Below are 26,129 nucleotides of genomic sequence, written 5' to 3'. Positions count from 1 at the left end.
GTGTGGCATAATGTTATAAGGACAGTACTGTGTGTGGCATAATGCGTAGAGGGTATTACTGTGTGTGATGTAATGTTATAAGGGACATTACTGTGTGTAGCATAATGTGTAAAGGGCATTACTGTTTGTGGCATAATGTTATAAGGGGCATTACTTTGTGTAGCATAATGTGAAAGGGGCATTACTGTGTGTAGCATAATGTTATAAGGGACATGATGTCATGTGTGTTGAAGAACAGGGGGAGAGATCCAGGATACTGCAGTGATATGTGATGTGGGAGGGGCATAGTCTATAGTTACAGAATGGATGGCAGGTGGGGGGAGGGGGCATATTACTGCCTTGCCCCAGGTGTCAAAAATCTTAGTTTCAGCACTGATAGTGGTTACAGGCATGAATATGTTTACACAGGCAGCCCTATTGTTAGAGGTACTGTAGTACTCACAAAACAGGTTTTCCAAGTCTGCTTTGATGTTAGGGCCATATAACTAATTACTTGTTACTTGTAAACTGACAGCATGGAAGGTCTGCACTGCATATACGTTTGAACGATAAATTCCATTGTCAACTGAGCAGACGGGGAACAAGCTTTAAAGACTATTGTTCCTAATGTCAGGTACTGTACACCTGAACAATGTCACTGGAGATCCAAACAGCTTTACCATTATCTCAGTGATAAAATGACCCTGAGGACCTCAGACTTCTAGTTGAAACATATCAACAATTTATCATTCCGATCAGAACGATTATCTGTCCTAGTGCTCGATACAAAGGGGACGTTTTAAAATGAACTGTGGACAGAAACGTCGGACAGATGACGGGAAATGCACACACACTGCCAGCTGGGTGCTAAAGGTCCGTCAGAAACAGACGTCCCATCTCCGTCTAAACGCTACGATCACGCACGGAAGCTGAATCACCCGCTCACGGCACTCCCACCAAATTGGGCTGGTTCCTTAAGAAAACATTGACGTCACTCGTCACCCAGTTATCCACCCGAAAATTTCCCATCTCACAGAAGTGTGGTCTGTCTGTTTGCAGGAGCGATCGCCATCAGTGTCAGTCTCCTCCAGCACATGCGCAGACCACGATTTCTTTCCCACGTGGGTATTATGCTGAGATCCGCAAGATCCATCCGCTTTCCCACTGGCGCCCGATTCAGAATGAGGACCTCTGGGATGATTGGGCCAAGCAGCAGAAAATCATCTGATTGGTCCAATTACTGAATAGTGTGTACTTATCTGAAGCTGGCCACACAAGGAGCGTACACACTACACGATATGCTCCCTGAGCGATATCGTGTAGTGTTGTCCCCGGCAGGGTGTGCTCAATGTCGTTCATGACATTGAGCACAGCCGCTGAACGATATCATTAACGATATCGTTCAGCGTCGGGCTCTCTCCCCCATTCCCTGACATGCAGCAACCTGACGAGATCGTCAGGTTGGCCTGCATGTCAGCACGATGAATGATGATGACGAACGACCCGCGGGAACACGCGTCGTCGTTATCGTTCATCTTTTTGGGCTTAAAAATGGACGATAAAGTGGACGACTGAACGATAACGATATCGTTATCGTTCAGTCGTCCACTTTATCGCCCAGTGTGTATGCACCTACACATGACGTTGTGCACACGATCAGCCGATGTGTACGATTTCCCTTGAAACTCTCACCGGCAGCTCAGCGCACGATCTGCACATGATTTGGTGTCCAATCTTCATACGATCTCTCCTGCAGTCAGACTTTCACAGTGCGTCGCCTCCTAGATTGTCAGATCTGCCCTACTGCACGGCAAATTTGAAGATGCGATGTGTGACCCTCGGGGACGGGCATTGCATCGTAATCGTGAGTGGGGACTCACGATTTACTCAGGATTTGGCCATATTTTACACGATCTGTCGTTCCAATGTGTCGGAATCGGCAATATCGGGTAAAATATCGCTTTGTGTGTGGCCAGCATGACTGTAAGTCCCTGCAACAGGTTATCTCACTTGCCAGGTGGCCGGATGTGTTAGAACTAGCCCTGCTAACCTGTATAGAACCAGAAGTTGTGGTTTGCAACCAGAGCGACCTGTACATCTGGCTGTTCTGCTATTTGCGTCTCTAAGAATAAACCGGTACATGGTCCAGTCTGCACTGAGGAGGCTGCTTACAGATATCCCCTGTGGTTAAAAAAACAAAAACTAAAACAAATCAGGCAGAACCTCTGCATTGCACGACTTTAGGAAAATGAAGCCAGGGAGGGAGCCTGGCCTGTCACTGCTGCAGGTAACACTATCACCCTGGCTGATTGCTTCCTGAGTGACGTATCCCCCCTTCCCAGAACATGCTACTCATTAGCCTAACAATAACAGGCAACACACAGGTAAAGCGTACACCTACATACACACAGCCGTGTCACCTGCCAGCAATACCCAGAACTCAAGTCCGTAATCATCACTGGCTGATATACATATAATAAATACAGGTATATATCCAGTCAATGTTTAACTAAGGCGAGGACGCCACTGACAGATGTATAAGAAGAAAGCAGGACGAGAAAAAGGAAATATCGAGGCAAAACTCTCAGCTGAACCAGAGGACGTCGATCATTTCCAGATCTTGTTCATTCTGGTTTTGCCCTCAGGTAAATTGTCATTTTCTATAGAATGATCTGTTGTACAGTAACATTAAGGTGTCTAATTACTAAGCAGTGTTAGGAGACAGAGTGAAAAGTGATAAGGTGCCAGCCAATCAGCTCCCAACTGTCATCTCACAGGCTGTGTTTGAAAAATGACAGTTGGGAGCTGATTGGCTGGCACCTTATCACTTTTCACTCTGTCTCCTAACACTGCTTAGTAAATAGACCCCTAAGTGTTGCCCATAGGATGCCGGTCGGTTCCCTGCAGACAGAGCTCACAGTACAATGACAGACGCAGAGATTCTGTCATTCCCACTAACATGTGATACCAGGGACAGTTAGTACTGGCATGTGCCACACAGCAGCGAGAGATGGTGTTTAGTATACAACATCCAATTATTATTATTATTAATAATATATTATTCAATAATATCATTTATATTTATTTCGTTTTTGCATTTATGCGCATTTTGGTGCGTTTATTACTGTATTAGCGCGGTGTTTACACTACAATGTAGTGTGTCTCGGTTATGCAGTATTCCTCTTTAGGAAACGTAATGCGTCATATTCTTTGGTTGCGTACTGTGGAGACGTAAAGGAATTATATTGTTCTGTAATTTCTAAAATGATGATACTGTATCATGTTATATTGTGTCTAGAGATGAACGACTCATCATTGGTTTTCTACAATTATCAGTGTTCTGTGTCCAGTGAGATATGTTATAAATATGTTTTGTTCCACAGTAAAAAAAATTGTACAAAAATTAGAGATGTGCGCCGACCCCCGTGTTTTGGTTTTGGATGCGGATTCATCTTCGTGCTGTGGTTTTTGTTTTGGATCTGTATTTAAAAAAATAAATAAATAAAAAACAGCTAAGTTTATAAAATTTTGACCTGTCTACATGCAATCCAAACCCCGATTTCGTTTTTTACATCTGAGTTTCAAACCGTGGGAAGATCCGAACCAGGATTCAGTTCGACTCGGTACCTTAAAGTGATGCCGAACTCGGACTCAATTCGACTCGGAACCCCTAAAATTGGTTGTTGTCGGTTTTCTGGGAACAGAACCTGCACATCTCTAATACAAATGGTTAAAATATCCACAATTTAACCACTGAAGCTACTGTACACTATGGGTCTGATTCAGTACGGATCGCAATTGCTATCGCAGCTGCGAAATTGCACGCAAAGCAGCTGCGAAAATATGCTAATGTCTGCCACAGCTCAGCCGACATAGAGACGCCCACTGCTGCTTTCTCAAATCCGTCCACTGACGCTCTTCTGCGCAAACATCGTTACCATTGATGCACATCGGCCAATCACGCAGCATTTACAGCAGGTCTGACCAGCCGCAGAAACTGTGAGTCTCGTCGCACGCAGTGGGCTCTAAAGCTGCGTATGCCACGGCAGTGGCTAATTTATGCGCGCCCATGCAACGGCGCTCACACGGACAGGCGCGCCTGCGTTTCTTCCGACCACTCCCCCATCACCACCCCCAAATGCTCACAGCCTGTCACTCACTCTGTGATGGATTCCTTTGTGCATCTGTAATCACAGTGCGTTTTCCACGCACTCGCAGTGCGGCTTATATATTCATGCGCAATGGCTAACAATCGCTTGAACTGCTTACGCAGTTGGAATTTGAGATCGCTGCTTAATCCGACCTTATGTACTGTACTTTATGAGGAGTATTTTAAAAGAAATGTCAGCTAGGAATATTAGTTGGCAGAAAGCTGGGAAGCAGCGCACAGCGCCAGGCAGGGACTGTAACGGCGAATTCAATTTAGCTCTATTCGTTGGGACTATAAATTCGCCAAAATGAGTATTTACAAATCAAAGGGTCCGGTTCATAGCAGCATCCAATCCTGGCCCATCCGCCATCACAGGGAATCGCTCACAGTGTTGACATTCAGAAATCAGAATGTCAACAGTCAAAATGCCAAAACCTGAATGTTGACAGTCAGAACGTCGACATGGACTTCAGGATAACAAGCAATTTGTCAACGTCCAAGAAATGTCGACATGGTTAAAATGGCCATACAGGCATATAGGTGCAGAGGCCCTGATTCAGAGCCAGTCGCTCTGATAGAGCGCTCTCTCTCAATCAGGGCCGGTCTTTTTTTTTTTTAGAACTGCCTCCTGGCCGCTCGCATAGGTGTGGGTGATTACCCACAGCTATAATGCGCGGCCAGGAAGATGGTCGCAATGGTCAAGACCATCACGACCATCGGGCTTGCGACAAGACCCTTGTGGTAGGGTCTCGTTGCCGCAAGCCCCAGAGAGCTTTCGGCTCAAACAGAGCCGAAAGCTCTCCCACTGACATCACTTGGGCCGCCCCCAGAAGGTAGGCGTTCTCATGGACAGCCAACCCCCCAGCCCACCCACCAAAGGGGTCGTGCTGTCACTCAACATCGACAGCACGCCCCCTTTGGCGTGAGACCCAGAGCGACGGCTTGCCAATGCTATACGGGTCTCATGCATGCCCACGACGGAGCCGGCTCCGTCGTGCACATGCGCTCTGGGCAACCATCGACCCGGTTGCGAGCACTCAGTGCTTGCGACCGGGTCTGAATCAGGCCCAGAGTCTGCACTAGGACAACAACAGTCTGTGTTGGTCTGCGCGGGAAAGGAATATATATGAAAAATCTTGGAAATGATATACTGATGTTTAACCGCAGGCTAATTGAACATACCTTGCCACACTTCTGTGTCATCGGACAAACTGGATCAGTTTAGTATTACACAACACTAATATAGAGTTACATAGGGGTCTATTTACTAAGCTGTGTTAGGAGATAAAGTGAACGGAGGTAAGGTACCAGCCAATCAGCTCCTAACTGACAAGTCACAGGCTGTGTTTGAAAAATGTAATGAAAAAGCAAAAGAAAGCAAAGTATTCCTATAATGGGGCACACACGGACTAATCTGGATGGAAAATTTGTTATTTGTGACCCATCAATAAATGAAATAAAATACCTGTTGTTATATCCTTTTAAAATTAGATTGGCGAAATATATCAAGAAATTGAAGTGTAAATAAAATAAATTATTTTTATTTATATATTTATATCGAGTTAAAACTATTAGTCTCCACAATGACCAACTCTTATTTAATTGTATTAGGATTATACATCCTTTAGTGTCACTTCTGTATTTAATGTGTTGTGTACATAAATCAACAGTCTGTCCATTAGAATCGTTATGGTGTGATAATGTTATCTAGATTGCACAATATCCAAGATGTTATTCAGATATAAGCCACCCTGGTAAATACAGTCTCATATATCATTACTTGATCTCAATATTACTGTATGTACTCTAACTATCCTCTACTGAGTGCCAGTGACTCAATATACATCCGGACACTCTGTATCACTGGGCCTGATTCAGAGCCGCTCGTAAGCGGCCGCTCGTTCGCTCCGAGCGATGTTCGCACATCTGCGCATGCGTATGGGTCGTAATGCGCATGCGCCAACCAGTCAGTGCGGTCGGAAAACGTGTGTTCGCAAAATTGCGAGTGCCTGCTAATTTGAGTGACAGGATGAGGCGTTTGTGGATGGTAACAGGGGAAGGTGCTTGAAAACGGGGAGTGGAGATCCGAACGCAGGCGTGCCAAACGGACAAAACGGGCATTTTAAGGGTGTGCATAATTAACAAAGCAGTGTCATCGGCCACGTCACTTGGTTGTTTCTTAGCCTGAACTGTTCACACGATTGCGGTAGGAAAATCCAACCACAAGCACTGTGAGCAGTTCAGACGCCTTTCGATGTACTCGATTAATCTAATAAATAGCGGAGATGACGTATGATGCGAGCGGCCAGGGGGCGTCTTTACAAAATAGCGAGCGCATGTTTCGTTCGCTCGCTCAGACATAGAGGCGTCAACAGACCGCAAAGAGCGAGCGCTCAATTTAAATAGCCGGCCCCTTTTTCTGAACAAGCGTCCGCAAATAGCATCTGGCTCTGAATCAGGCCCACTGTCCAGTGTCTGTGTTTAATTATGTCAATTATCTGCAATCTAACAATTAATATGCAATATCTAGTTATGAAGGATATAGTTGCAGGCAAATCTCCCTTCACAGGGCTTATTGGTTTCACTCTGATGCTACACAGTGTTCAGTGTGTATCATTAGTCGTAGGGATATATGATATATTGATATTATATATATGAACATGTTGTTACATGATTTCAAATCCATATATCCAACCAAGACAGCTAGGGCACTTTAGTTATGTCATTACCCTGCTCATTCGCTCTCTAATATTGGAACAATATGTTGTAATTATAACTATGCCTTAACGAGAAGTATACACTCCTCTTAATTTACCCTCGTAACATTGTTCTGACACACTGCTGTTCTACTACAATCACTACTAAAGGCAGTGTAACTCTACCCAAACAGATAGCAATTGTGACCATTATAAGGCTACCCTAGCTAACCAACAATATCTAATTATGAGGGATATAGGGCCTGATTCAGACCCGCTCGCGAGCGCATAGCGCTCGCTAGAGGGTCGATGGTTGGCCAGTGTGCACGAGCGGCGTGCGCAATGCGCGTGCGCGAGCCACGGAGCGAGTGAGAACTTCACTCGCTCCGGGGCTCGCTACAAAACGGGGCGGCTGTCGATGTTGATTGACAGCTGGCCTCGTTTTGTAGGCGGGGAGGGGGGCTGGCTGGACAAGCGGAGGCGTTCCTGAAGGAACGCTTGCCCTTTGTGGGTGGCCCTACTGACATCATTCGTGATGTCAGTCGTGAACTTCCTGCTCTATTAGGAAGTTCACTCGGGTTTGCGGGAGCCGAGACCCTACCACAAGGGTCTCGTCGCAAACACGATGGACGCGTTAATCACGACCATCGCCAGGCCGCTCGCAAAAGCTGTGGGTGGTCACCCACAGCTATGCGAGCAGCCTGGAGGCAGATTTTTTTTTTTTTTTAAATCCGCCCTGATTCAGAGCGAGCGCTCGCAAACAGTGAGCGCCTCTGAATCAGGCCCATAGTTGCAGACCAATCTCCCTGCAAAGGCTTATCAATTAGACTCTTATACCAGACAGCGCTCAATGTATTGATATAACCATGGGGATATGTGGTGCACTAGTACTATACTAATAACCATATTGTTGCATAGTTTCAAATTCATATATTCATAATTTTAAATCACATCATTATTACATACGTGTGCCCCCAAACAAGAGTCTTCAATCTTTCTCTCTCCCTCTTCGAATGGTTAAAAAGGTAACATGTTCCTAATGCCGACATTTAACATGTTGACACCAGAATGTCGACATATATTATGCTCATGGCGTCATTTTAACCACGTTGACGTTTTTGAATGTCGATGTATTTGCTGTCAATCTAAAGACCATGGCGACATTTTCTACCGCTCCCGTGATCACATTGCATGCCCAGGAATAAATACAGATCTCTGCTCGTATTTACAGCTGTCCGCATCCATTTAGTCGCCATCACTATTAGCGTGAACTTGCGCCAGCCTTATCCTTGGTGCAAGAGATCTGGTTGAAGCCAGCCGTACCACGTGTACCCTCACCTCTGAATAGAACGCAATACCGCCTACCTGCCCATGACTCTCTTATCTTATGTGCAAATACCCAGCTGCCACTCAGTTGCACCCACAAGTGGCAGCTGGGCACAAGCTGATATGTGCACAAATTACACGTAGAAGCTCAGAGTTATGTATGAAAGCTCCGACGCCTACGAAGTTGCAGAAAATAGCTCGATCCGCCTGCAGAGCGTTACTGAATTGGGCCCAAAGTGTGTAAGGGGGCATTCTTCTGTAATGCTGCAGTAAAGGTATGTTTTTTTACAGTCACAATAAGGTACCTGAAGGGATTTTCCACAATTTCCCTAATTTTGTTACAGTTTACAGATTTTCAGTAGTTTTTGACAATTTACACCTCACTGCTAAAGCGATACATTTTGTGGCCCAAAACGTCTAAGTAACTAATACATCCATGGCCCCGATTCCCCGATCTGGCGAACCGACCCATTTTCCCGATCCATCAGCAGATCGGGGGAAAATATCCATGTTAAAAAATCCCCGACTTGCCGATGCCGACCATTTTTGGGTTAGGGTCAGAAAATCGAGATTGTTCAACATATTGGATATCCCTGATTCCCCGATCCCGGCGACGGCAGAACGGGGAATTGCGGCAATCAGTCACAGATGTATGGGCCCCTTTAGTTATAAAAGAAGACAGATGTGTTTTACCCATCCCTAAGAACAAGTTATTGAAGTCCTCAGCAGTCATCCAAAATTTGCTTAGAGTGACTCGTCATTGCGGTTTGGAATGCATGATAGGCAAAGTGTTTTGCATGATCTCTCATCAAAACATGAAGGGGTCTATTTACTAAGCTGTGTTAGGAGATAAAGTGAACGGTTATAAGGTACCAGCCAATCAGCTCCTAACTGCCATTTTTCAAACACAGTCTGTGACATGGCAGTTAGGAGCTGATTGGCTGGCACCTTATCACCGTTCACGTTATCTCCTAACACAGCTTAGTAAATAGACCCCTAAATCTGCCAGGAGCAAGTCACAAGCCAAATGGCTAAGCAATATATTTAAAGGTTGTATACAGTACATCTCATCCCAGATCAATTAATAATTAATATACTATATATTCAGAGAAATCTAAATTTACCATATATTCTCCTTCATTCTATCAGGCTCTTCCCAGGCTTCATTGCTTCAAACTCTCCTGCAAAACTCACTTATTCACTAAAGCCCACCCACCCTACCCCCATAATAATACCCTTTTTGTATTACCTCCTTTTATATCTACTCCAACCTCCATGTGAGTTATAGGGGGGTATTCAATTAGGCTGCGAAAAGTCAAAATCTGCGATAAATTATCGCCGATGACGTCATTTTCGCATGTTTCAATTATCCCCGTATTCAATTTCAAAGACTTTTCGCAGGTTCCAAAAGTCTTTGAAAAAAAAAAACGGGACAAGTTTTCACCATGTTTTACATGGCGAAAAAAAGTGCAGAATTGGTGTTTAGGGGTGCAGGCTTTAAAATGTAGCCTGCGCCCCTGGGAATGTCATTTAAAATTAAACTGTGTCAAAAAAAGTTTAAAAAAAAAGTAAGGACACCCCAAAAAAATAAATTAAAAATTTGGTGTGAAAAAAAGTGCAAACAGTGTTTAAAAATAGGGAAATAGGTTCAGGGCTATTGTGTAAGTATGCGGCAGGTGTATTCTAGAATAGGCTATTAGCGGCAGGTGCATTTTTGCAGAATTTGAAAAAAATGACTTTAGGGACTTAAAAATATGCTGGTACCCATTTTCATGTACCCCAAATTTGATGGGACCACTTAAAAAACAAAACCTAAGTGCTCTTCTGCATCATTTGTCGGGAAAAAACACCTGCCGCAGCTATTTATACCCCCCGACTTTCTTTTGCAGCCAGAAGCAGGGGTACTCACTGTGATCCCCCATGTCTGGACATCTTTAGGGGGGGTCCTACAATTATTTCCCGAAAATTCCCATTTTTTTTTCGCAGCTCCCAATTCGCCGTTTCCCGTTTTTGCTGATTTTAAATTGAATACGGGAATAAAGCGGGTGCGCGCCCGATACTTTATCCCAGGAAAAGCTCCGATGTGGAGCGAAAAGTCCAGCACGGACTTTTCGCTCCCATATTGAATACAGCTCATGTTACAAGCAGGGCCCTCCTTCCTCTTCCCTTATATCTCTCCCCTTGACCTTACCGCACCTGGGGCCTGATTCAGAGCCGGACGCTATTTGCGCTCGCTCGTTCAAAAAAAGGGGCCGGCTATTTAAATTGAGCGCTCGCTCTTTTTTAAAAGACGCCCCCTTGATCGCTCGCATCCTACGTCATCTCCGCTATTTATTAGATTAATCGAGTACATCGAAAGGCGTATGAACTGCTTGCAGTGCTTGTGGTAGCATTTTCCTACCGCAATCATGCGAGCAGTTCAGGCTAAGAAACAACCAAGTGACGTGGTCAATGACGCTGCTTTGTTAATTATGCACACCCTTAAAACGCCCGTTTTGACCGTTTGGCACGCCTGCGTTCGGATCTCCACTCCCCCGTTTTCAAGCACCTTCCCCTGTTACCACCCACAAACGCCTCATCCTGTCACTCAAACTAGCAGGCACTCGCTATTTTGCGAGCGCTCGATTTCCGACCACACTGACTGGTTTGCGTATGCGTATTACAACCCATACGCATACGCAGTTGTGCGAACATCGCTTGGAGCGAACGAGCGGCCGCTTACGAGCGGCTCTGAATCAGGCCCCTGGTTTCCTTCCTTTCTTCTGCCCACCTGATGAATAACGATATACAAAAAATTTATGATAATCTCCAAAATAAAAAAAATTCCATCTTTAATTCAACATTTTCCTTTCTTTGGCTTTTAACATTATTGAACTGGCTAAACCCTTAAATCTTTACATAACGATTCACGCCGGAAGCAGAACAAATTTTTGTACATTGATTTTTGCTGCAGCAGACTAAGTACATTGATTCTGATGTTTTATATAATGCAATTAAACCGCAAGGAAAGGGATTGTTGTCAGACCTCATCCTCAGGCTGTGTTAGTTCTAACCTTATTGATTTTGATTAGAAATACATTTTGCACTCACAGTGTGAAGAGACAATGATGTAATATTCATGCGCCCTTTAGGAGAAGCCCCTGATGCCGACCTTTCAGGGAACCCATTAGGGCTGGTTGCTCCATGTTCCTGTACCGCTCTTTTACGAATTACATTTATTGGGCCTGAAGAAAATTAGGATGGATATTGGGCATGTTGCTCCCAAACTGCGTACATGGAAATAAAATAAATGCGCATATTCGCACGTATTCAGTGTAGAGATGCGTGGTACGGTTTCTCTGAAATGCGAACACACTCAAACTTAGGGTATCCGAGTAAAATCGAGTCCCAGTTGGGAATCACGTTGGGGTTCTGAGGTGAACCGAGTACTGGTTTGGTTCTGTAGTCAGTTCAGAACTGAAATTTGAATAACGAACTCTGGGTTTTGTATTGCATGAAAACAGGTCCAAATTGCATGATTTTGGATGTTTTGCAGCAGATTGTGGATCTATGAACAAAATACGGGGGTCCACGTCAATCTCTAATTCAGAGTTGTATGCAATTTTGCGTATTTATGCTTGCGCCCAAGTCTCCATAGCCCTTGCTGAGACCCAGACAATTTACCAGGAGCTCAGCAATTTTGGTAACCAGCTTTAAATGGCAGCAGAGAAGGTGGACCAGTCACATACCATGATTTCCCTATTCCAGACCTGTAAGAGCAGCCCCATGAAAACAAACAGCTAGGGTGGGGGAGGGGTACCTTACTATAATCTTTTGCTACAGTAGGTAGTACAGCAGCGTTAAGGTGTAGTAATCCACCATCCAAATCACAATTTTTATTGCAATTATCCAGGAGATTTTCCTGGTAGGATGTGCACAGGTCATGTGATGTGCTTTTCTCTATAGCCAGGTCTGACGCTACTGGTATAACTCTCTGTCTGGGGGTGCCTCTCTCTCTGTAATCTGAGAGAGTAGAAGGAAACATAATGAAATAACGGATGTATCACAAAACTTGACATATTTGAAACAGCTAATATAGAAAGTCAAACCTAGCAGAGTACAGTCATGGGCAAAAGTTTTGAGAATGACACAAGTATTGGTTTTCACAAAGTTTGCTGCTTCGGTGTATTTAGACCTTTTTGTCAGATGTTACTATGGTATACTGACGTAACATTACAAGCATTTCATAAGTGTCAAAGGCTTTTATTGACCATTACATTAAGTTTAAGAGTCAATATTTGCAGTGTTGACCCTTCTTTTTCAAGACCTCTGCAATTCGCCCTGGCATGCTGTCAATCAACATCTGGGTCACATACTGACTGATGGCCGCCCATTCTTGCCTAATCAATGCTTGGAGCTTGTCAGAATTGGTGGGTATTTGTTTGTCCACCCACCTCTTGAGGATTGACCACAAGTTCTCAATGGCATTAAGGTCTGGGGAGTTTCCTGGCCATGGACCCAAAATGTTGATGTTTTGTTCCCCGAGCCACTTAGTTATCACTTTTGTCTTATAGCAAGGTGCTCCATCATGCTGGAAAAGTCATTGTTCATCACCAAACTGTTCTTGGATGGTTGGGAGAAGTTGCTTTTGGAGGATGTTTTGGTACCATTCTTTATTCATGGCTGTGTTCATAGGCAAAATTGTGAGTGAGCCCACTCCCTTGGCTGAGAAGCAATCCCGCACATGAATGGTCTCAGGATGCTTTACTGTTGGCATGACACAGGTCTGGTGGTAACGCTCACCTTTCCTTCTCTGGACAAGCGGTTTTCCAGATGCCCCACACAATCTGAAAGGGGATTCATCAGAGAAAATAACTTTACCCCAGTCCTCAGCAGTCCAGTCCCTTTTGCAGAATATCAGTCTGTCCCTGATGTTTTTCTTGGAGAGAAGTGGCTTCTTTGCTGCCCTTCTTGACACCAGGCCATCCTCCAAAAGTCTTGCCTCACTGTGCGTGAGGATGCACTCATACCTGCCTGCTGCCATTCCTGAGCAAGCTCTGCACTGGTGGTGCCCCGATCCTGCAGCTGAATCAACTTTAGGAGATGGTCCTGGCACTTGCTGGATGTTGTTGGGCCCCCTGAAGCCTTCTTCACAACTATTGCACCTCTCTCCTTCTTGATAATCCGATAAACTAGCAGCAATGTCCTTGCCTGTGAAGCTCTTTTTGTGCAAAGCAATGGTGACTGCACGTGTTTCTTTGCAGGTAACCATGGTTAATAGAGGAAGAACAATGATTCCAAGCTTCACCCTCCTTTTAAAGCTTCCAGTCTGTTATTCAAACTCAATCGGCATGACAGAGTGATCTCCAGCCTTGTCCTTGTCAACACTCTCACCTGTGTTAACGAGAGAATCACTAATCAATGATGTCAGCTGGTCCTTTTGTGGCAGGGCTGCAATGCAGTGGAACTGTTGTTTTTGGAATTAAGTTCATTGTCATGGCACAGAGGGACTTTGCAATTAGTTGCAATTCATCTGATCACTCTTCATGACATTCTGGAGTATATGCAAATTGCCATCATAAAAACTGAAGCAGCAGACTTTGTGAGAACCAATACTTGTGTAATTCTCAAAACTTTTGGCCATGGCTGTACAGTCTGGGACAGTGCAAGCTTTAGGGACACCCTAGGTGGTGTCGCTCCACCCCCGCCTATGGGAGTGTGCAGAATCCCAACTGGTGAAGGTAAGTAACCTAACCCTCCCCTCTCCCTCCCTTAGTGGTGCCTAACCCTAACTTCCCCCCAGTGGTGCCTAACGCAAACGCCCATTTCCTGCACCCTAAACCTAAGTCTCCCAGGGGGGTGCCAAACCCTAACCTCCCCCCGGTAGTGCCAAACCCTAACCGCCTCTCCCCGCAGCCTAACCCTAACTCTCACCGGGGGGTGCGTACACCTAATTTCCCCCCTAGGGGTCTCTAAACCTAAACTCCTCCTTCCCCGGGCTAACGTGAATACTTACCCGGATTTTACGTCCCGGATTCCGGCGGTAGGGATGATCCTATTTGGGAAAGCGGCGTCTGCATTTTGCAGGGCAGCAGGATTCCGGCGTCGGTATAACGGCGGCTGCTATCCCGTCCGCTGGCATATTCACTACATCCCTTTGGGAGTGGCACCCACCTAAGGTGCTGCACCACCACCCACTCTGCCTTTTACCATAGCAAGCTTCCCTTGCTCCTGAGAATGGCACTTGGCTGTGACATCACACTCCCATTACATCACTGACATTGAGGACAGCTTCATCAGTACAGTAAGAAGTCACGGGGGCATTGAGCAACATTATGCCACTCATTCAGTGTTTTAGTGTCCCTTATACCATACTCACAAATTTGGACAAGAGTCTCCCGGCTCCCGGGAAAGTGGGCAGTTCTCCCGCATCCCAAGTGCCAATCCATGAAGTGTGCAGGACACAGTTCAAGAGAACAATTCTCCCATTATACGGTGTATTTCCATCATGGCTTTCTAGCCTTCCATTCCCCTTGGAACTCAAAAACAAACTTCTTGTCTAGACAAACTGTAAAACATAAACATACTGTATGTAAACACGTATGAAGGTAATAGTCGCTCACATGACATTTTTATGGTCTGTTTTTGACCCGTGTTCTGAGCTATAAAGTCCTGCCATATTTCTTTAAAGCTTAGATAAAGCACAAGCTCTGCAATTTTTGTTGTACATAAAGACTGACATACGACAGACAGTAATCAATTTAACATACAGTGGCATCCATCACGCCATTGGTTTTGTGTCAGAACAAGGTCACGATCCCTAATTCCGGCCTCATACCGTAGATGATACAATAGAATTTTTACTTTTTTAGACACAATGTAGAATTAAATAATGTGTCAGTAAATGATGGTTGTGTCAGCAAATATTTTTAAAAAGTGAGAAAATAATTATTTAAGCGACCGGCAAGGGCCACCTATATGGCTGTATAAACTGTTGGAAGTATGTTATGTTATATTTTTATTAAATAGTAAAACTGATGCATCAGTTCCTACGCGATCTTACAGAGTTGGTTACAAGGCTGTAAAGAAATAAAAGGTTAATGATTGTAGAACATTTGTTTTTATGGGAGTGCACGGTGTGATACAATATGAAAACGAAAGGTAATCTACGCATTGCAATAACTTAGGCATACTTGCCAACTCTCGCTGATTGTCAGGGAGACTCCCTGAAATAGCAACAATCTCCCTGACTCCATGAAAGGTCTAGCAATCTTCCTGATTGCACCTTACCCCCATTATGAAGCTGTTATATATTTATATAAAAAGAGATATATACATTCAAATGGGATCATTAGTATAATGTCCCTGCCAGGGGCGTTACTAGAGAGGAGGGGGCCCGTGTGCAGTCTCCGACATGGGGCCCCCTCCTCTCTGTCCGGCGGTCGGCAGCGCACTGAGCTGTGCGTGGCCAGCGCCGGAGTTATAGACTCTGGGCACTAGAGTGCCCCCAGAGTCTATAGACTAGTATGCACAGGTCAACGGGAAAATGGCAGCGGCGGCCATTTTCCAGTCGTTTTTAGAGCGCTGGACCCACGCTCCTACGTGGAACTCTGGAGAGGTAAGTATGCTATGGGTGCAGGGTGCCATGTGAAACCAACATTTCTCTAGCATGTTACCTGGCAAAAGCTATACTTTTCCCTTCCCTAAACTTAGAAAATCGAAAAGTGCAGAGAATGTAACTATTTTTCTGCCTTTTTGTTTCACTATTAATGTTCCTGCAGACCCCCAGCCGGCTCTCTGCTTCCCAGGCTGTCTCTCTGCTCCCTAGGCTGGCTGTCCGCTCACCAGTCTGGCTCTCTGCTCCCCAGGTTGGCTGTCCTCTCACTGGTGTGGCTCTCTGCTCTTCAGGCTGGCTGTCCTCTCCCCAGTCTGGCTCTCTGCTCTCCAGGGTGGCTGTCCTCTCTACAGGGACTGACTCTCTACTCTTCAGGATGGCTCTCTGCTCCCCAGGTTGGCTGTCCTCTCACTGGTGTGACTCTCTGCTCTCCAGGCTGGCTGTCCTCTCCCCAGTCTGGCTCTCTGCTCTCCAGGGTGCTGTTCTCTCTACAGGGGCTGACTCTCTGCTCTTCAGGCTGGCTCTCTGCTGCCCAGGTTGGCTGCCCTCTCCATAGGCTGACTCTGTGCTCTCTAGACTGACTCTCTGCTCCTCAGGCTGGCTATCCTCTCCCCAGTCTGTCTCTCTGCTCCGCAGGCTGTCTGTCATCTCCCCAGGCTGGCTCTATGCTCTCCAGGCTGGCTGTCTGCTCCCCAGGGTGGCTGTCCTCTCCCCAAGCTGGCTCTCTGCTCTCCAGGATGGCTCTCCTCTCCCCAGGCCGGCTGTCCTCTACCCAGTCTGGCTTTCTGCTCCCCAGGCTGTCTGTCCTCTCACCAGGCTGGCTCTCTGCTCTCCAGGCTGGCTGGCTGCTCCCCAGGCTGGCTATCCTCTCCCCAAGCTGGCCCTCTGCTCTCCAGGCTGGTTGTCCTCTCCCCAGGCCAGCTGTCCTCTCCCCATGCTGGCTCTCTGCTCTCCAGGCTGGCTCTCCTCTCACCAGGCCTTCTGTCCTCTCCCGTCTGGCTTTCTGCTCCCCAGACTGGATCTCTGTTCCCCAGGGTGGCTGTCCTCTCCATGGACTGACTCTCTGCTCTCCAGGCTGGTTCTATGCTCCACAGGCTGGATCTCTGTTCCCCAGGGTGGCTGTCCTCTCCATGGACTGACTCTCTGCTCTCCAGGCTGGTTCTATGCTCCCCAGGCTGGCTATTCTCTCCCTTCGCCGCCTCCTCATTGCCTCCCGGTCACACATACACAGAAGCCGGCCATGGGGAGGTAAGTTACACTGAAGTAACCGTGTTACTGATTACGGGGACAGCTGCTGTTCAGAGCAGCAGTCCCCGCATCGGAGCAATGCTGAATTGCTCCGGTGATAAGTATCACCTGCGGAGATGTGGGTCCCCATCACCAACCTGCAGCTGGATAAATATGTAATGTAAATTTCAAAGACAGACACAAAGCACCCAATATTTAGAGGCAATGATCACATAGAAACCAGTAAATGAAGGCACTCAAGTAGGCCTTATGCAAACTTATTTTTAGAGATGTGCGTGTCTGATTCTCAGAGAACCGACAACAACCGAATTTAGGGTTTCTGAGAAGAGACTAGTTCGGAATCACTTTGGGGTACCGAGTCCCGCTTCGGATTTTCCTGCAGTTCAGATTTAAAACCTGATCTCTGGTTTTGGATTGCATGCTAACTAACAGGTAAAAATGGCGTCATTTTAGGTGTTTAATTAAAAAAAAAAAAAAAAAGGATCCATTAGAGTGGTTTTGCACAACCAAAACCAAAACACAAAGATGAATCCAGATCCAAAACCAAAACACGTGGGTTGGCGCACATCTCTGCGTATTTTATATAAAAGGCACAGCAGCAACATTTCAGAGAAATAAATTCCTTTCTGAAGCTTGAGAAAAGAGTCCGTTAAATTGGGTTATTATAATATTTATTTTGTTGGGAGTAAATAAAAATGGTTCATTTATGTTATAGCTACTAATATAGTATAAACAGTGGCGTCATGAGGGGGGTGCGGGCCACACCCGGGTATCACCCTCAGAGGGGGTGACACCAAAATGCTGACTCCTCTGTAGTGACGGAACAAGAGGAGCCAACAGTGCAAACTGGCCAGTTTCCAGGTGCTGCCCCCGGAGTGATGTTATTGGGACCATGTCCCCTTTATTTAGGCCACGTCTCCTTTTCGGCCGGGGCGCGCCTCCAGTGGGGGTATCCAGAGTGCGCACTAGGTGACGCCTCTGTCGTTTTAGCAGATGATTAGCTTCCTATATAATTTTTTTTTAATAAATAATATTAATATGAAGGGTCATTTCTTTTTCTTAAAAAAAAAAGTCCTGTTTCATCTCAGGGAGAGGAATACTGATAAATAAGCTACAACGTGTCAGTCACTTGTACAATGTTTTGGACATTCCACATGCAGTTTAAGGGCTCTATTTATTAACATTATTTTTACTAAAATAAAGTGAAAAAGGATGTTTTCACACCCTTTTCACATTATTTTAGTTTCACCTGTAGTTACTATAGGGCAATTGGAGTAGAATTAGTAAAATTCTACTCCAACCCCCAGTATCACTTATTTTTAGTAAAGCAGATCGCATTTCCCATTATTGTAATGGGAAATGTGATCCGACCTAAGTTACTAAAAATAAATTGTAAAAAAATACCGGGGGAAGCCCTGTGATAATAACGCCACCTGGAGGTGGCGTTATCCAGGGTCTCCCCCGGTTACCGGGCTCCCACTCTGCTCTAATGGGGATAGCAGAGGCGGGAGCTGGTACCAGTAATCAGCTATGTGGTCTAAGCAGACCGCAAGCTGATTGCTGTACAAAAAAGAAAAAAAAAATTAAACATTTTTTTTTTCCTTACCTGAATCCAGGGACCGGTGATCGGGCCTCCGGTGATGGCTCCTCTCCGGTCAGCTGGTCTCCCATAGTACACTGGGGCCCGGTCATCAGGTGATCGGGCCCCAGTGCAGTATGGGAGATCACCTGATCGGGAAGCCCGGAGAAGATCACCGGAGGCCAGGAGGATGCAGGCAAGTGTAATGAAGGGGGGGGGTCGCGGGGGTCCGCAATCGCGGGGGGCGGGGCTTAGCACCAGAGGACGGGGTTTAGCATCGGTGGGGGGTAGTAGCGGTGGTCGGTCGGCGCATGCGCGGGCTCTTAGTCGCGGTATTTTTTCCGAAAATACCGCGACTAGAGTGCGGATGGGATCCGCAGGGACAGAGCTTTATCACAAGCTCTGTCCCTGCAAGAGATTTATAGTAAATCCCTGTGATATTGCCTGAATTCGCAATGCGAAATCACTCGGTAATATCACACTACAATCCACATTCAATATGCGGATTGTAGTAAATAGAGCCCTTAGAGAGAAAAAGATACAGTATGCCACATTTGACATATAATAAAAATGCAGGTGATAAAAACATTGCAGTTAGAGATGTGCTGTTCAGTTCTCCAGAAATCTGAATCCAACCGAATTTTGTGAATCCAGACAAATCCGAGTCATGGTTCTGATCTTCCTGCAGTTTGGAATTTGGATTTTTAAAACCAAAATTTTGGGGGTTTGGACTGTAAAAATTACAAACTTTTTAAAAAAAAATGTCAAAAACTTTTTATCAATTTAAAAAAACAAAAAACAAAACTCAGATCCAAAACCAAAACACTTGAGGGTGGTTTTGCAAACCCGAAACATGAAGAGGAATCCAATACCAAATATAAATCCAAAATACAGGGGTCAGCGCACATCTCTAATTGTCCACCTGGTAGGGGTACAGCGCTCTAGCCCTTCTATGTAGTATCCCTAGCTGTACCACATATAGAGGTATCCCAATCTCTATTGAATTAGAATTATATAAAGAAAAAGCTGTGGTGCGCTCTGGACTTAGGGGTCTATTTACTAAGCAGTGTTAGGAGACAGAGTGAAAAGTGATAAGGTGCCAGCCAATCAGCTCCCAACTGTCATTTTTCATATACAGCCTGTGAGATGGCAGTTAGGAGCTGATTGGCTGGCACCTTATCACTTTCTTATCACTTTTCACTCTGTCTCCTAACACTGCTTAGTAAATAGACCCCTTAATATGATTATTCTTCCTGTATGTCCTGATAAGGCTCCCTTATTAGTAATTAATACTGAGAGGTTTATTTATCAAGCAGTGAAAAACTTTGTGAAGCGGACCAGTGGAGAAGTTGCCCAAGGCAACCAATCAGCTCCTACCTATTATTTTCTAAGACTGTACTTAATAAATGTTACTTCAAAGCTCATTGGTTGCTATGGGCAACTTCTTCAATGGTCCGCTTCACTAAGTTTTTCACTGTTTGATAAATAAACCCCTGAGGGAGGTAACTGCCATCCCTAGAAAATTCTACGGATGGCAGTTATCTACCTCAGTGTATAATTAATTACTAATAAGGGAGCCAGCAGGCCCGGCTCTTTAACTCAAGGAGGCAATGCCGGTTGTGGGCTGTTCAGCGGTGGTAAGAGCGCGTGGGCCCCGGCAGGCCCCACCACCATTCTGACAGTTTCCGAGCCGTTTCCGGGCCCGGGACTCCAGTATCGGCATTCCCCACTGATGGTGGCCCTGATACTACTTACAGTATTTATTCATTAATGAGTACACACTGTCGGGTCAAAACCTGGCAGTGTAAACGTTCGCTACTACTAACTAGTGACAAAAGTAGTGCAATAGGGTTTTCAGAGCAGCTGTCCCTACACTAGAGTAATTCTGAATTGCTCCGGTTGTTTGGTATCTACCACCGCAACATGCGGCAAGTCGGATGCCATAGTAACACGGAAGCTGATGTGGCCCCAAAGACAGGGCTAAGAACCCCAAGCACAGGAAGAAAAAATAAAACAATTGCAGGAAACATTTACTGTATTGTAAAATAAAATAAAAACATTTTTATTCGGAGCGTCAGTGGGAAGACTGAGGAAAGGGCCCTGATTGACCTTGCTTTTGATTTTCAAAGGCTAATTATCTTCGGGCCTGATTCAGCAAGGAACGCATTTGCTTATACGCACGAAAATGGCCGTTTGTTGCGTTCTACACATGCAGTGCACGAAGTAGTCATTGCGATCGCCGAGGATACACAGACCGATGGCAGAGTGATTGACAGGAAGTGCAGTTTGTGGGTGGTGACGGGGGGGATGGTCGGCTGAACGCAGGCGTGTCAGTGCGTTTCAACGGTGTTACAGGGGCGTGCATTTATTATCCACTGCGATACCAGAGGTCGCCTGAAGCCTCATAGTGTGTGCTGAAGTTAGCAATTCCTGAGTGAGGTCTGACCTGCCTTACTGTGCGTGAGACTTCGGTGGTACTCGATTGTACCGATGACTTCGCAGTCTCGCTATCCATTATGAATGTGCGTGTAGGTGAAGTAGGCGTCCTTATAAAGTGGTGCGGCTGCAATGCGATCGCTATGGATTAGCACCCTAATGCAGTGGAACTGCGTGCGTACGCTATATTGCGATCCGTAGTGAATCAGGCCCTTTATTCGCCGTAATTATTATACGTGCTCAAGCACAAAAAAAACAACAAGTTCTTGAAAAACAGATGCAGAGATAAAAACCAGTAAATGGAAACTTGGAAACTGCGGAACAGCCGGTAAATTTGACCCCTGCTGGTTATGCAGGAAATCAGGTTGTTTACATGCACCGAGAAACACGTAACAGCATAACTGATAATATGCTTCACAAAATCTCCTATTCATTGATAATTGGATAGAAACAAGTTCCTTATTTTAGCTGCAGGTTTCCTTGTTTTTCTTGGAAACTTAGCAGCTAATCACCAGGGTTATTGTTTTGGTTTTAAAGGGAATTTCCTAGCACAAAGTAGATTTCTACTCTTTATCAGAAATAACACATGCTGCTTTTTACCACAGCGCTGTTTTTGTAACTCTTCTTAATAGAATTGAATGGGTACAGAAGGGAACCCGGAACGGGATGCGCTCAATATCCCACCGATCCGTCAAGTGTGCCCGAAGTCTACTGCGCATGCGCAGTTCACCAGGAAAATGGCGCGGCAGACAATTTCCTGGTGATTTCCTATTGCGCATGCTGGGAATATGGCCATTTTCCAGGCGTTTTCAGCAGGGCTACTCCGTTGGACATCGGAGAGGTAAGTAGGAAATGAAAAACTATGGGTGCAGGGCAGACTTGCCTACCCTCCCAATTCGGGCCAGGATCCTCCCGGCCCCCCAGAAAGACAGGCAAGCCTCGCGGCACCTGCCAAACCCTCCAGCCCCACTCTACAGTAATAAGAGGATTCCCTTGCAGCAGGGGGCGCTGGAGACGCGATATTCACCAAATCGTGTCATTTTGGCCCCGCCCCCTGCTCACAATGCCGGTGATCTTGGCATTGTGCAGCGGGGCAGGGGCAAAATGACGCACTCACATGGCCACGCCCCTGCTCTATCCACACATGCCGCCCACGCCCTTTTGATTTGCCGATTTGGCTGCCCCCTCCCGGAAGTGGCAGCCAGAAAGTCGGCAACCCTGGTGCATGGTGTGCGGTCTGGGCCCCAGGGGCCCGTGTGCACCGCACACCTTGCACCCATTATAAATATGCCCCTGATTCCGGCACTTAGAATTCCGGCACCAGAAACCTGACACTTGTCAGTATCCCGGTGCCTGCATCCCGACTGCCGGTACTAGGGTTAGGGAGAGAGTTAGGGTAAGGGTTAGGCACTAGGGGGAGGGTTAGGTACTAAGTGGAGAGGGTTAAGTTTAGGGTGCATGGAGGGGTACAGATGGGCCCAGCTAGTTTATTGATCATAGCGCGCCATTCAGGCTTCTGTGTCGCTCCATGGAATGTTGCATGATGGCTGTACTGCGGCATACCGTGGTATTCTACAACAAAAGAGAATCCATGGCATGTACAATAACTGCTGGGTGTTTAGTGCTCCACTGATGAAATTTGATGAGCGGGCCAATCACATTCACGCAGTGCATTTGCATGTTGCATGTTCGCACAACCAATCTTTTTAATAATATCACAGAAAGCTCTTAGAACGAGACGCAAATACATAACTGTACAGTAGTGTAATTGCCGTGTTCTTATGATGGTATACCCTAACCGATGGTGTTCATTAATGAGATGCACACACAGCTTTCAATGAGACGGGATGAATTATTCTCTAATGGTGGGGTACTGTGTCTACATGTACTAGTATAATACTTTGAAAGGAAGACATTTTTTTATTATTAAAAACAGAAAAACAGCTGGAGTGCACACGGATGAGCCCGCTATTGACATTGTACACACTGCCTGCTGTAATTCGCACACGTCACATCACATACATGACAGGTGCAGGTTTTAACATGACTGGTGTGTGTGGGCTAGAGGTTTGGGTGAGCACCTTGCAGAGTAGGCGTCCTGGGTTTGAAACCAGGAAGGGGACAAATATATATATATTTTTTAAATCTTCACTACAGGATTAAAAAAAAATCACTTGGTGGTGTGTGAGTTCTGCCATTTATACAAATACATACAGGTATCTATCTGTGTTCACCAAAACACGCACACACAGCATTGCATAAATACCGAGCAATTGAAGTTCAGTATTCTTAAGTAAGTCTACTGAAGTCAATACATTGTCCACAACTTCCCACCACCTGCCATTTCTATGCTACTCTATCCAACCCAGCTGTATTTTACATGAAACCGCCCTGCACTAGACATTGTATTGTACACATTACAGGGTCTTCTCTCTGCGTGTATGGCCACCCAAGTTCCTTCACCACCTCCCCCCAACATCACACATTACTATTCAACTCCACTCAGCTCATTGTATGGCTCACCACCATCTCCCACCATCATTCGCTTCTATTCAATGCCGCCGCATTCTGAGCCCGCTAATGACGTTGTACACATTGCCTGCTTTAATTCACACACATCACATCACATACACGTCAGGTGCAGGTCTCAATATGACTGGCGTGTGTGGGCTAGAGGTTTGGGGGAGCATTAGTGAATATTTATTCATCCCATCTCATTGAAAGCTGTGCGTGCATGTGAAATATTTATATAAAATAGTACAGGACTCACACACATACTGTACTGTAATGATTTTAAACTTTATTACACATTCTTCTACAGCCCTGATTCCATTACGAAAACGCTGTACTATAGTGTACCCAATCACAGTCAATCATTGGGCGGTGATACAGAAAATGCATTGGAAATCTGACGCATGCGCTGTGTAGTTTAGAAAAAGCGACACCTGATGGACAAGTAATTGTATTACATGCTATTACTTTTTCCAGCGCCACGCTACGTTCCGTTACGATACATACTGGGCGTGTTACATGGCGTATGGAGCAACAAACTAGCTGGGCCCATCTGTAGGTTTGGTTTAGGCACTAAGGTGGGGGAGTTTAGGGTGCGGGAAGGAAGAGTTAGGGGTAGGGATACGGGGAGGGTTAGGATACTGACCAAAAAGTGTTGGTATCCTAACACTGTCGGGATCCCGTACCTGGGAGCCCTTAAGCAGTATTACTAGAAGGCCAGAGTAAGGAAGTTCAGGCCATGTTGGATCCAGTAGTTTGTTCAGGTCTTAATGCAAATTCCAAACATTTAGTTAAACAAACTGAACAAATTGCTAAATTACCAGCTAAAGGGACCAAATCTATGGAAAACGCTGAATAATCGGTTTGCTAATGCGCTTCTCCTGTGGCTTATCACAATATAAATGGTTTCATTTCTCTCCATAAACAGCACTGTGCGATAACCATGCCGATCCCCGGGGTGTATCAGAAAGTGGCAGAGGGGCAGCAGTCGCAGAGAAAGACGGGGACAGTGGAGAATCCCAAAAAGTTCAAAGGACAAGATTTCCTCAGCATTCGCGAAACCTGCATCAACCGGAAGCAGCTGTTTGAGGATGACGTGTTCCCGGCCAACCTGTATTCTATCGGGGAGCACTTGCTGACCCAGGATAAGCTGCTCAGCATCAAATGGAAACGGCCAACTGTAAGTTACCTGCTGCCCAACCTTTTATTTATCAGACAATTCATGGGCCTTTCAATAATATATACCTCCATGTACTAAGGCAGCAGTGCCCTCACAATCACACAACTCAATCAGCTTTTACATGCAGATGTATATCTAAGAGCATTTTGCCATAACAGTTCAGCCCCACCAGCTCCCATTTCTAAGATGAGCAGGGATGACAGGGGGTGTGTGTGAGTAGGGGGGGTACAAAATACACGAGCTTGCCAGGGGGGGCCACACCTCCTTTGTACAGAGGACCCCAGTATTCACAATGGGGTGGGCTCACATCCCACACCTTGACCATTGCCCCTGTACCGGGACCTGGAATATCTCATGACAGACCTAAAAAATTATCGCGACCAAAAAATTAATAGCGACTTTCATTATTAACGTACAAGTGTTTAAACACATAGGGGGGGAATGTAATAGAGTCCGAGTTCTAAAAATGTGCGAGTTTGCTTCTAGAAAAATGCGAGTTTGTAGTCATCGCATATATTAGTGTGTGAGAACCTTCTCGCCCCAGGAAAACACGCCATAGAGATGTTGCCCATGTTAAATATACAACTTGCACAATGTAATAGGGTGTGAGGTGTAAGCTCACACAAAAATAGTAAAAAAAAAAAACAACTCACAATAAAATCATTCAAGACTCATTTAAGGCTAGCGGGATTAGCCTCAGCAGCAGCATGTTTAGCAGAAGCCTGCACAGATCAGAGAGATCTGTGCAGGCTTCTTTGTGTTAAAAGTGAATGAAAGTGTTAAAAGCAAGGAAAAAAATGACATCCCCACCCCCACAGCATAACCAGCACTGGGATATGTGAACCGGTCCTGGTTGTGAAAATACATGAAAAAATAACGTAGGGGTCCCTCGTATTTTCATCGACCAGCAGCAGGCTTCTTATTGTCTACAACCAGCACCTAGGGATCTTCCCTTTGGGGCTATCCTCCGCACCTCTGGGCGATGGGTGCGGAGTTGATTGTGTAAAGAATAGAAATAATATTGTCCTTTAGAGGGGGACTACAGGTTCCAGCAAGCTTGTCCTGCTTGCTCACACTTGGAGAACTACAAGTGCCAGCAAACCCAGGCAGGCATTAAGGGGGAAGAGGACCGACCGGTGCTCAGGTGTGTGGAGAATAACCCTGAGCTATCTGCTTGGGCCCTGCTGGGGGAGGGGCCCTTAATTGGGGGGTTCCCACTTCCAAGTAATCCTCGGCCTGGGCTGACTAGTGTGGGGTTATGAATGCTTTGGCAGGGGTACCCTGTGCTGGTTGTGGATAATATGGGGTCTCCTGCTCATTTTGTATTTCCACAACCAGGACCCGGCTCAAAGTGCCTGGTGCTGGTTGAGAAAAATAAAAGGGACCCCTATGTTTTTTTCCCTCCGTATTTACACAACCAGGGCTGGCTT

General features: G+C 45.8%; 1 protein-coding gene across 1 annotated transcript in view; it reads left to right on the top strand.

Annotated features, from left to right (window-relative positions):
* The first annotated feature begins 2,381 nt into the window (after positions 1 to 2,381).
* CAPN13 (calpain 13) overlaps positions 2,382 to 26,129 on the top strand; it is a 229,951-nt gene continuing 206,203 nt past the window's right edge. Inside the window, exons 1-2 of the mRNA XM_088467992.1 lie at positions 2,382 to 2,624; positions 24,448 to 24,699. Of these exons, the coding sequence (XP_088324118.1) occupies positions 24,463 to 24,699 (237 nt within the window). The 5' untranslated portion in view covers positions 2,382 to 2,624; positions 24,448 to 24,462. The remainder of the gene's footprint in view (positions 2,625 to 24,447; positions 24,700 to 26,129) is intronic.

Source organism: Taudactylus pleione, unplaced genomic scaffold (genome assembly GCF_031769625.1).
Source record: "Taudactylus pleione unplaced genomic scaffold, aTauple2 ptg000079l, whole genome shotgun sequence".
In the NCBI taxonomy this organism is placed as follows: Eukaryota; Metazoa; Chordata; class Amphibia; order Anura; family Myobatrachidae; genus Taudactylus; species Taudactylus pleione.
Note: the sequence above shows the minus strand (reverse complement) of the source record. Positions and strands in the feature narration are given on the sequence as shown.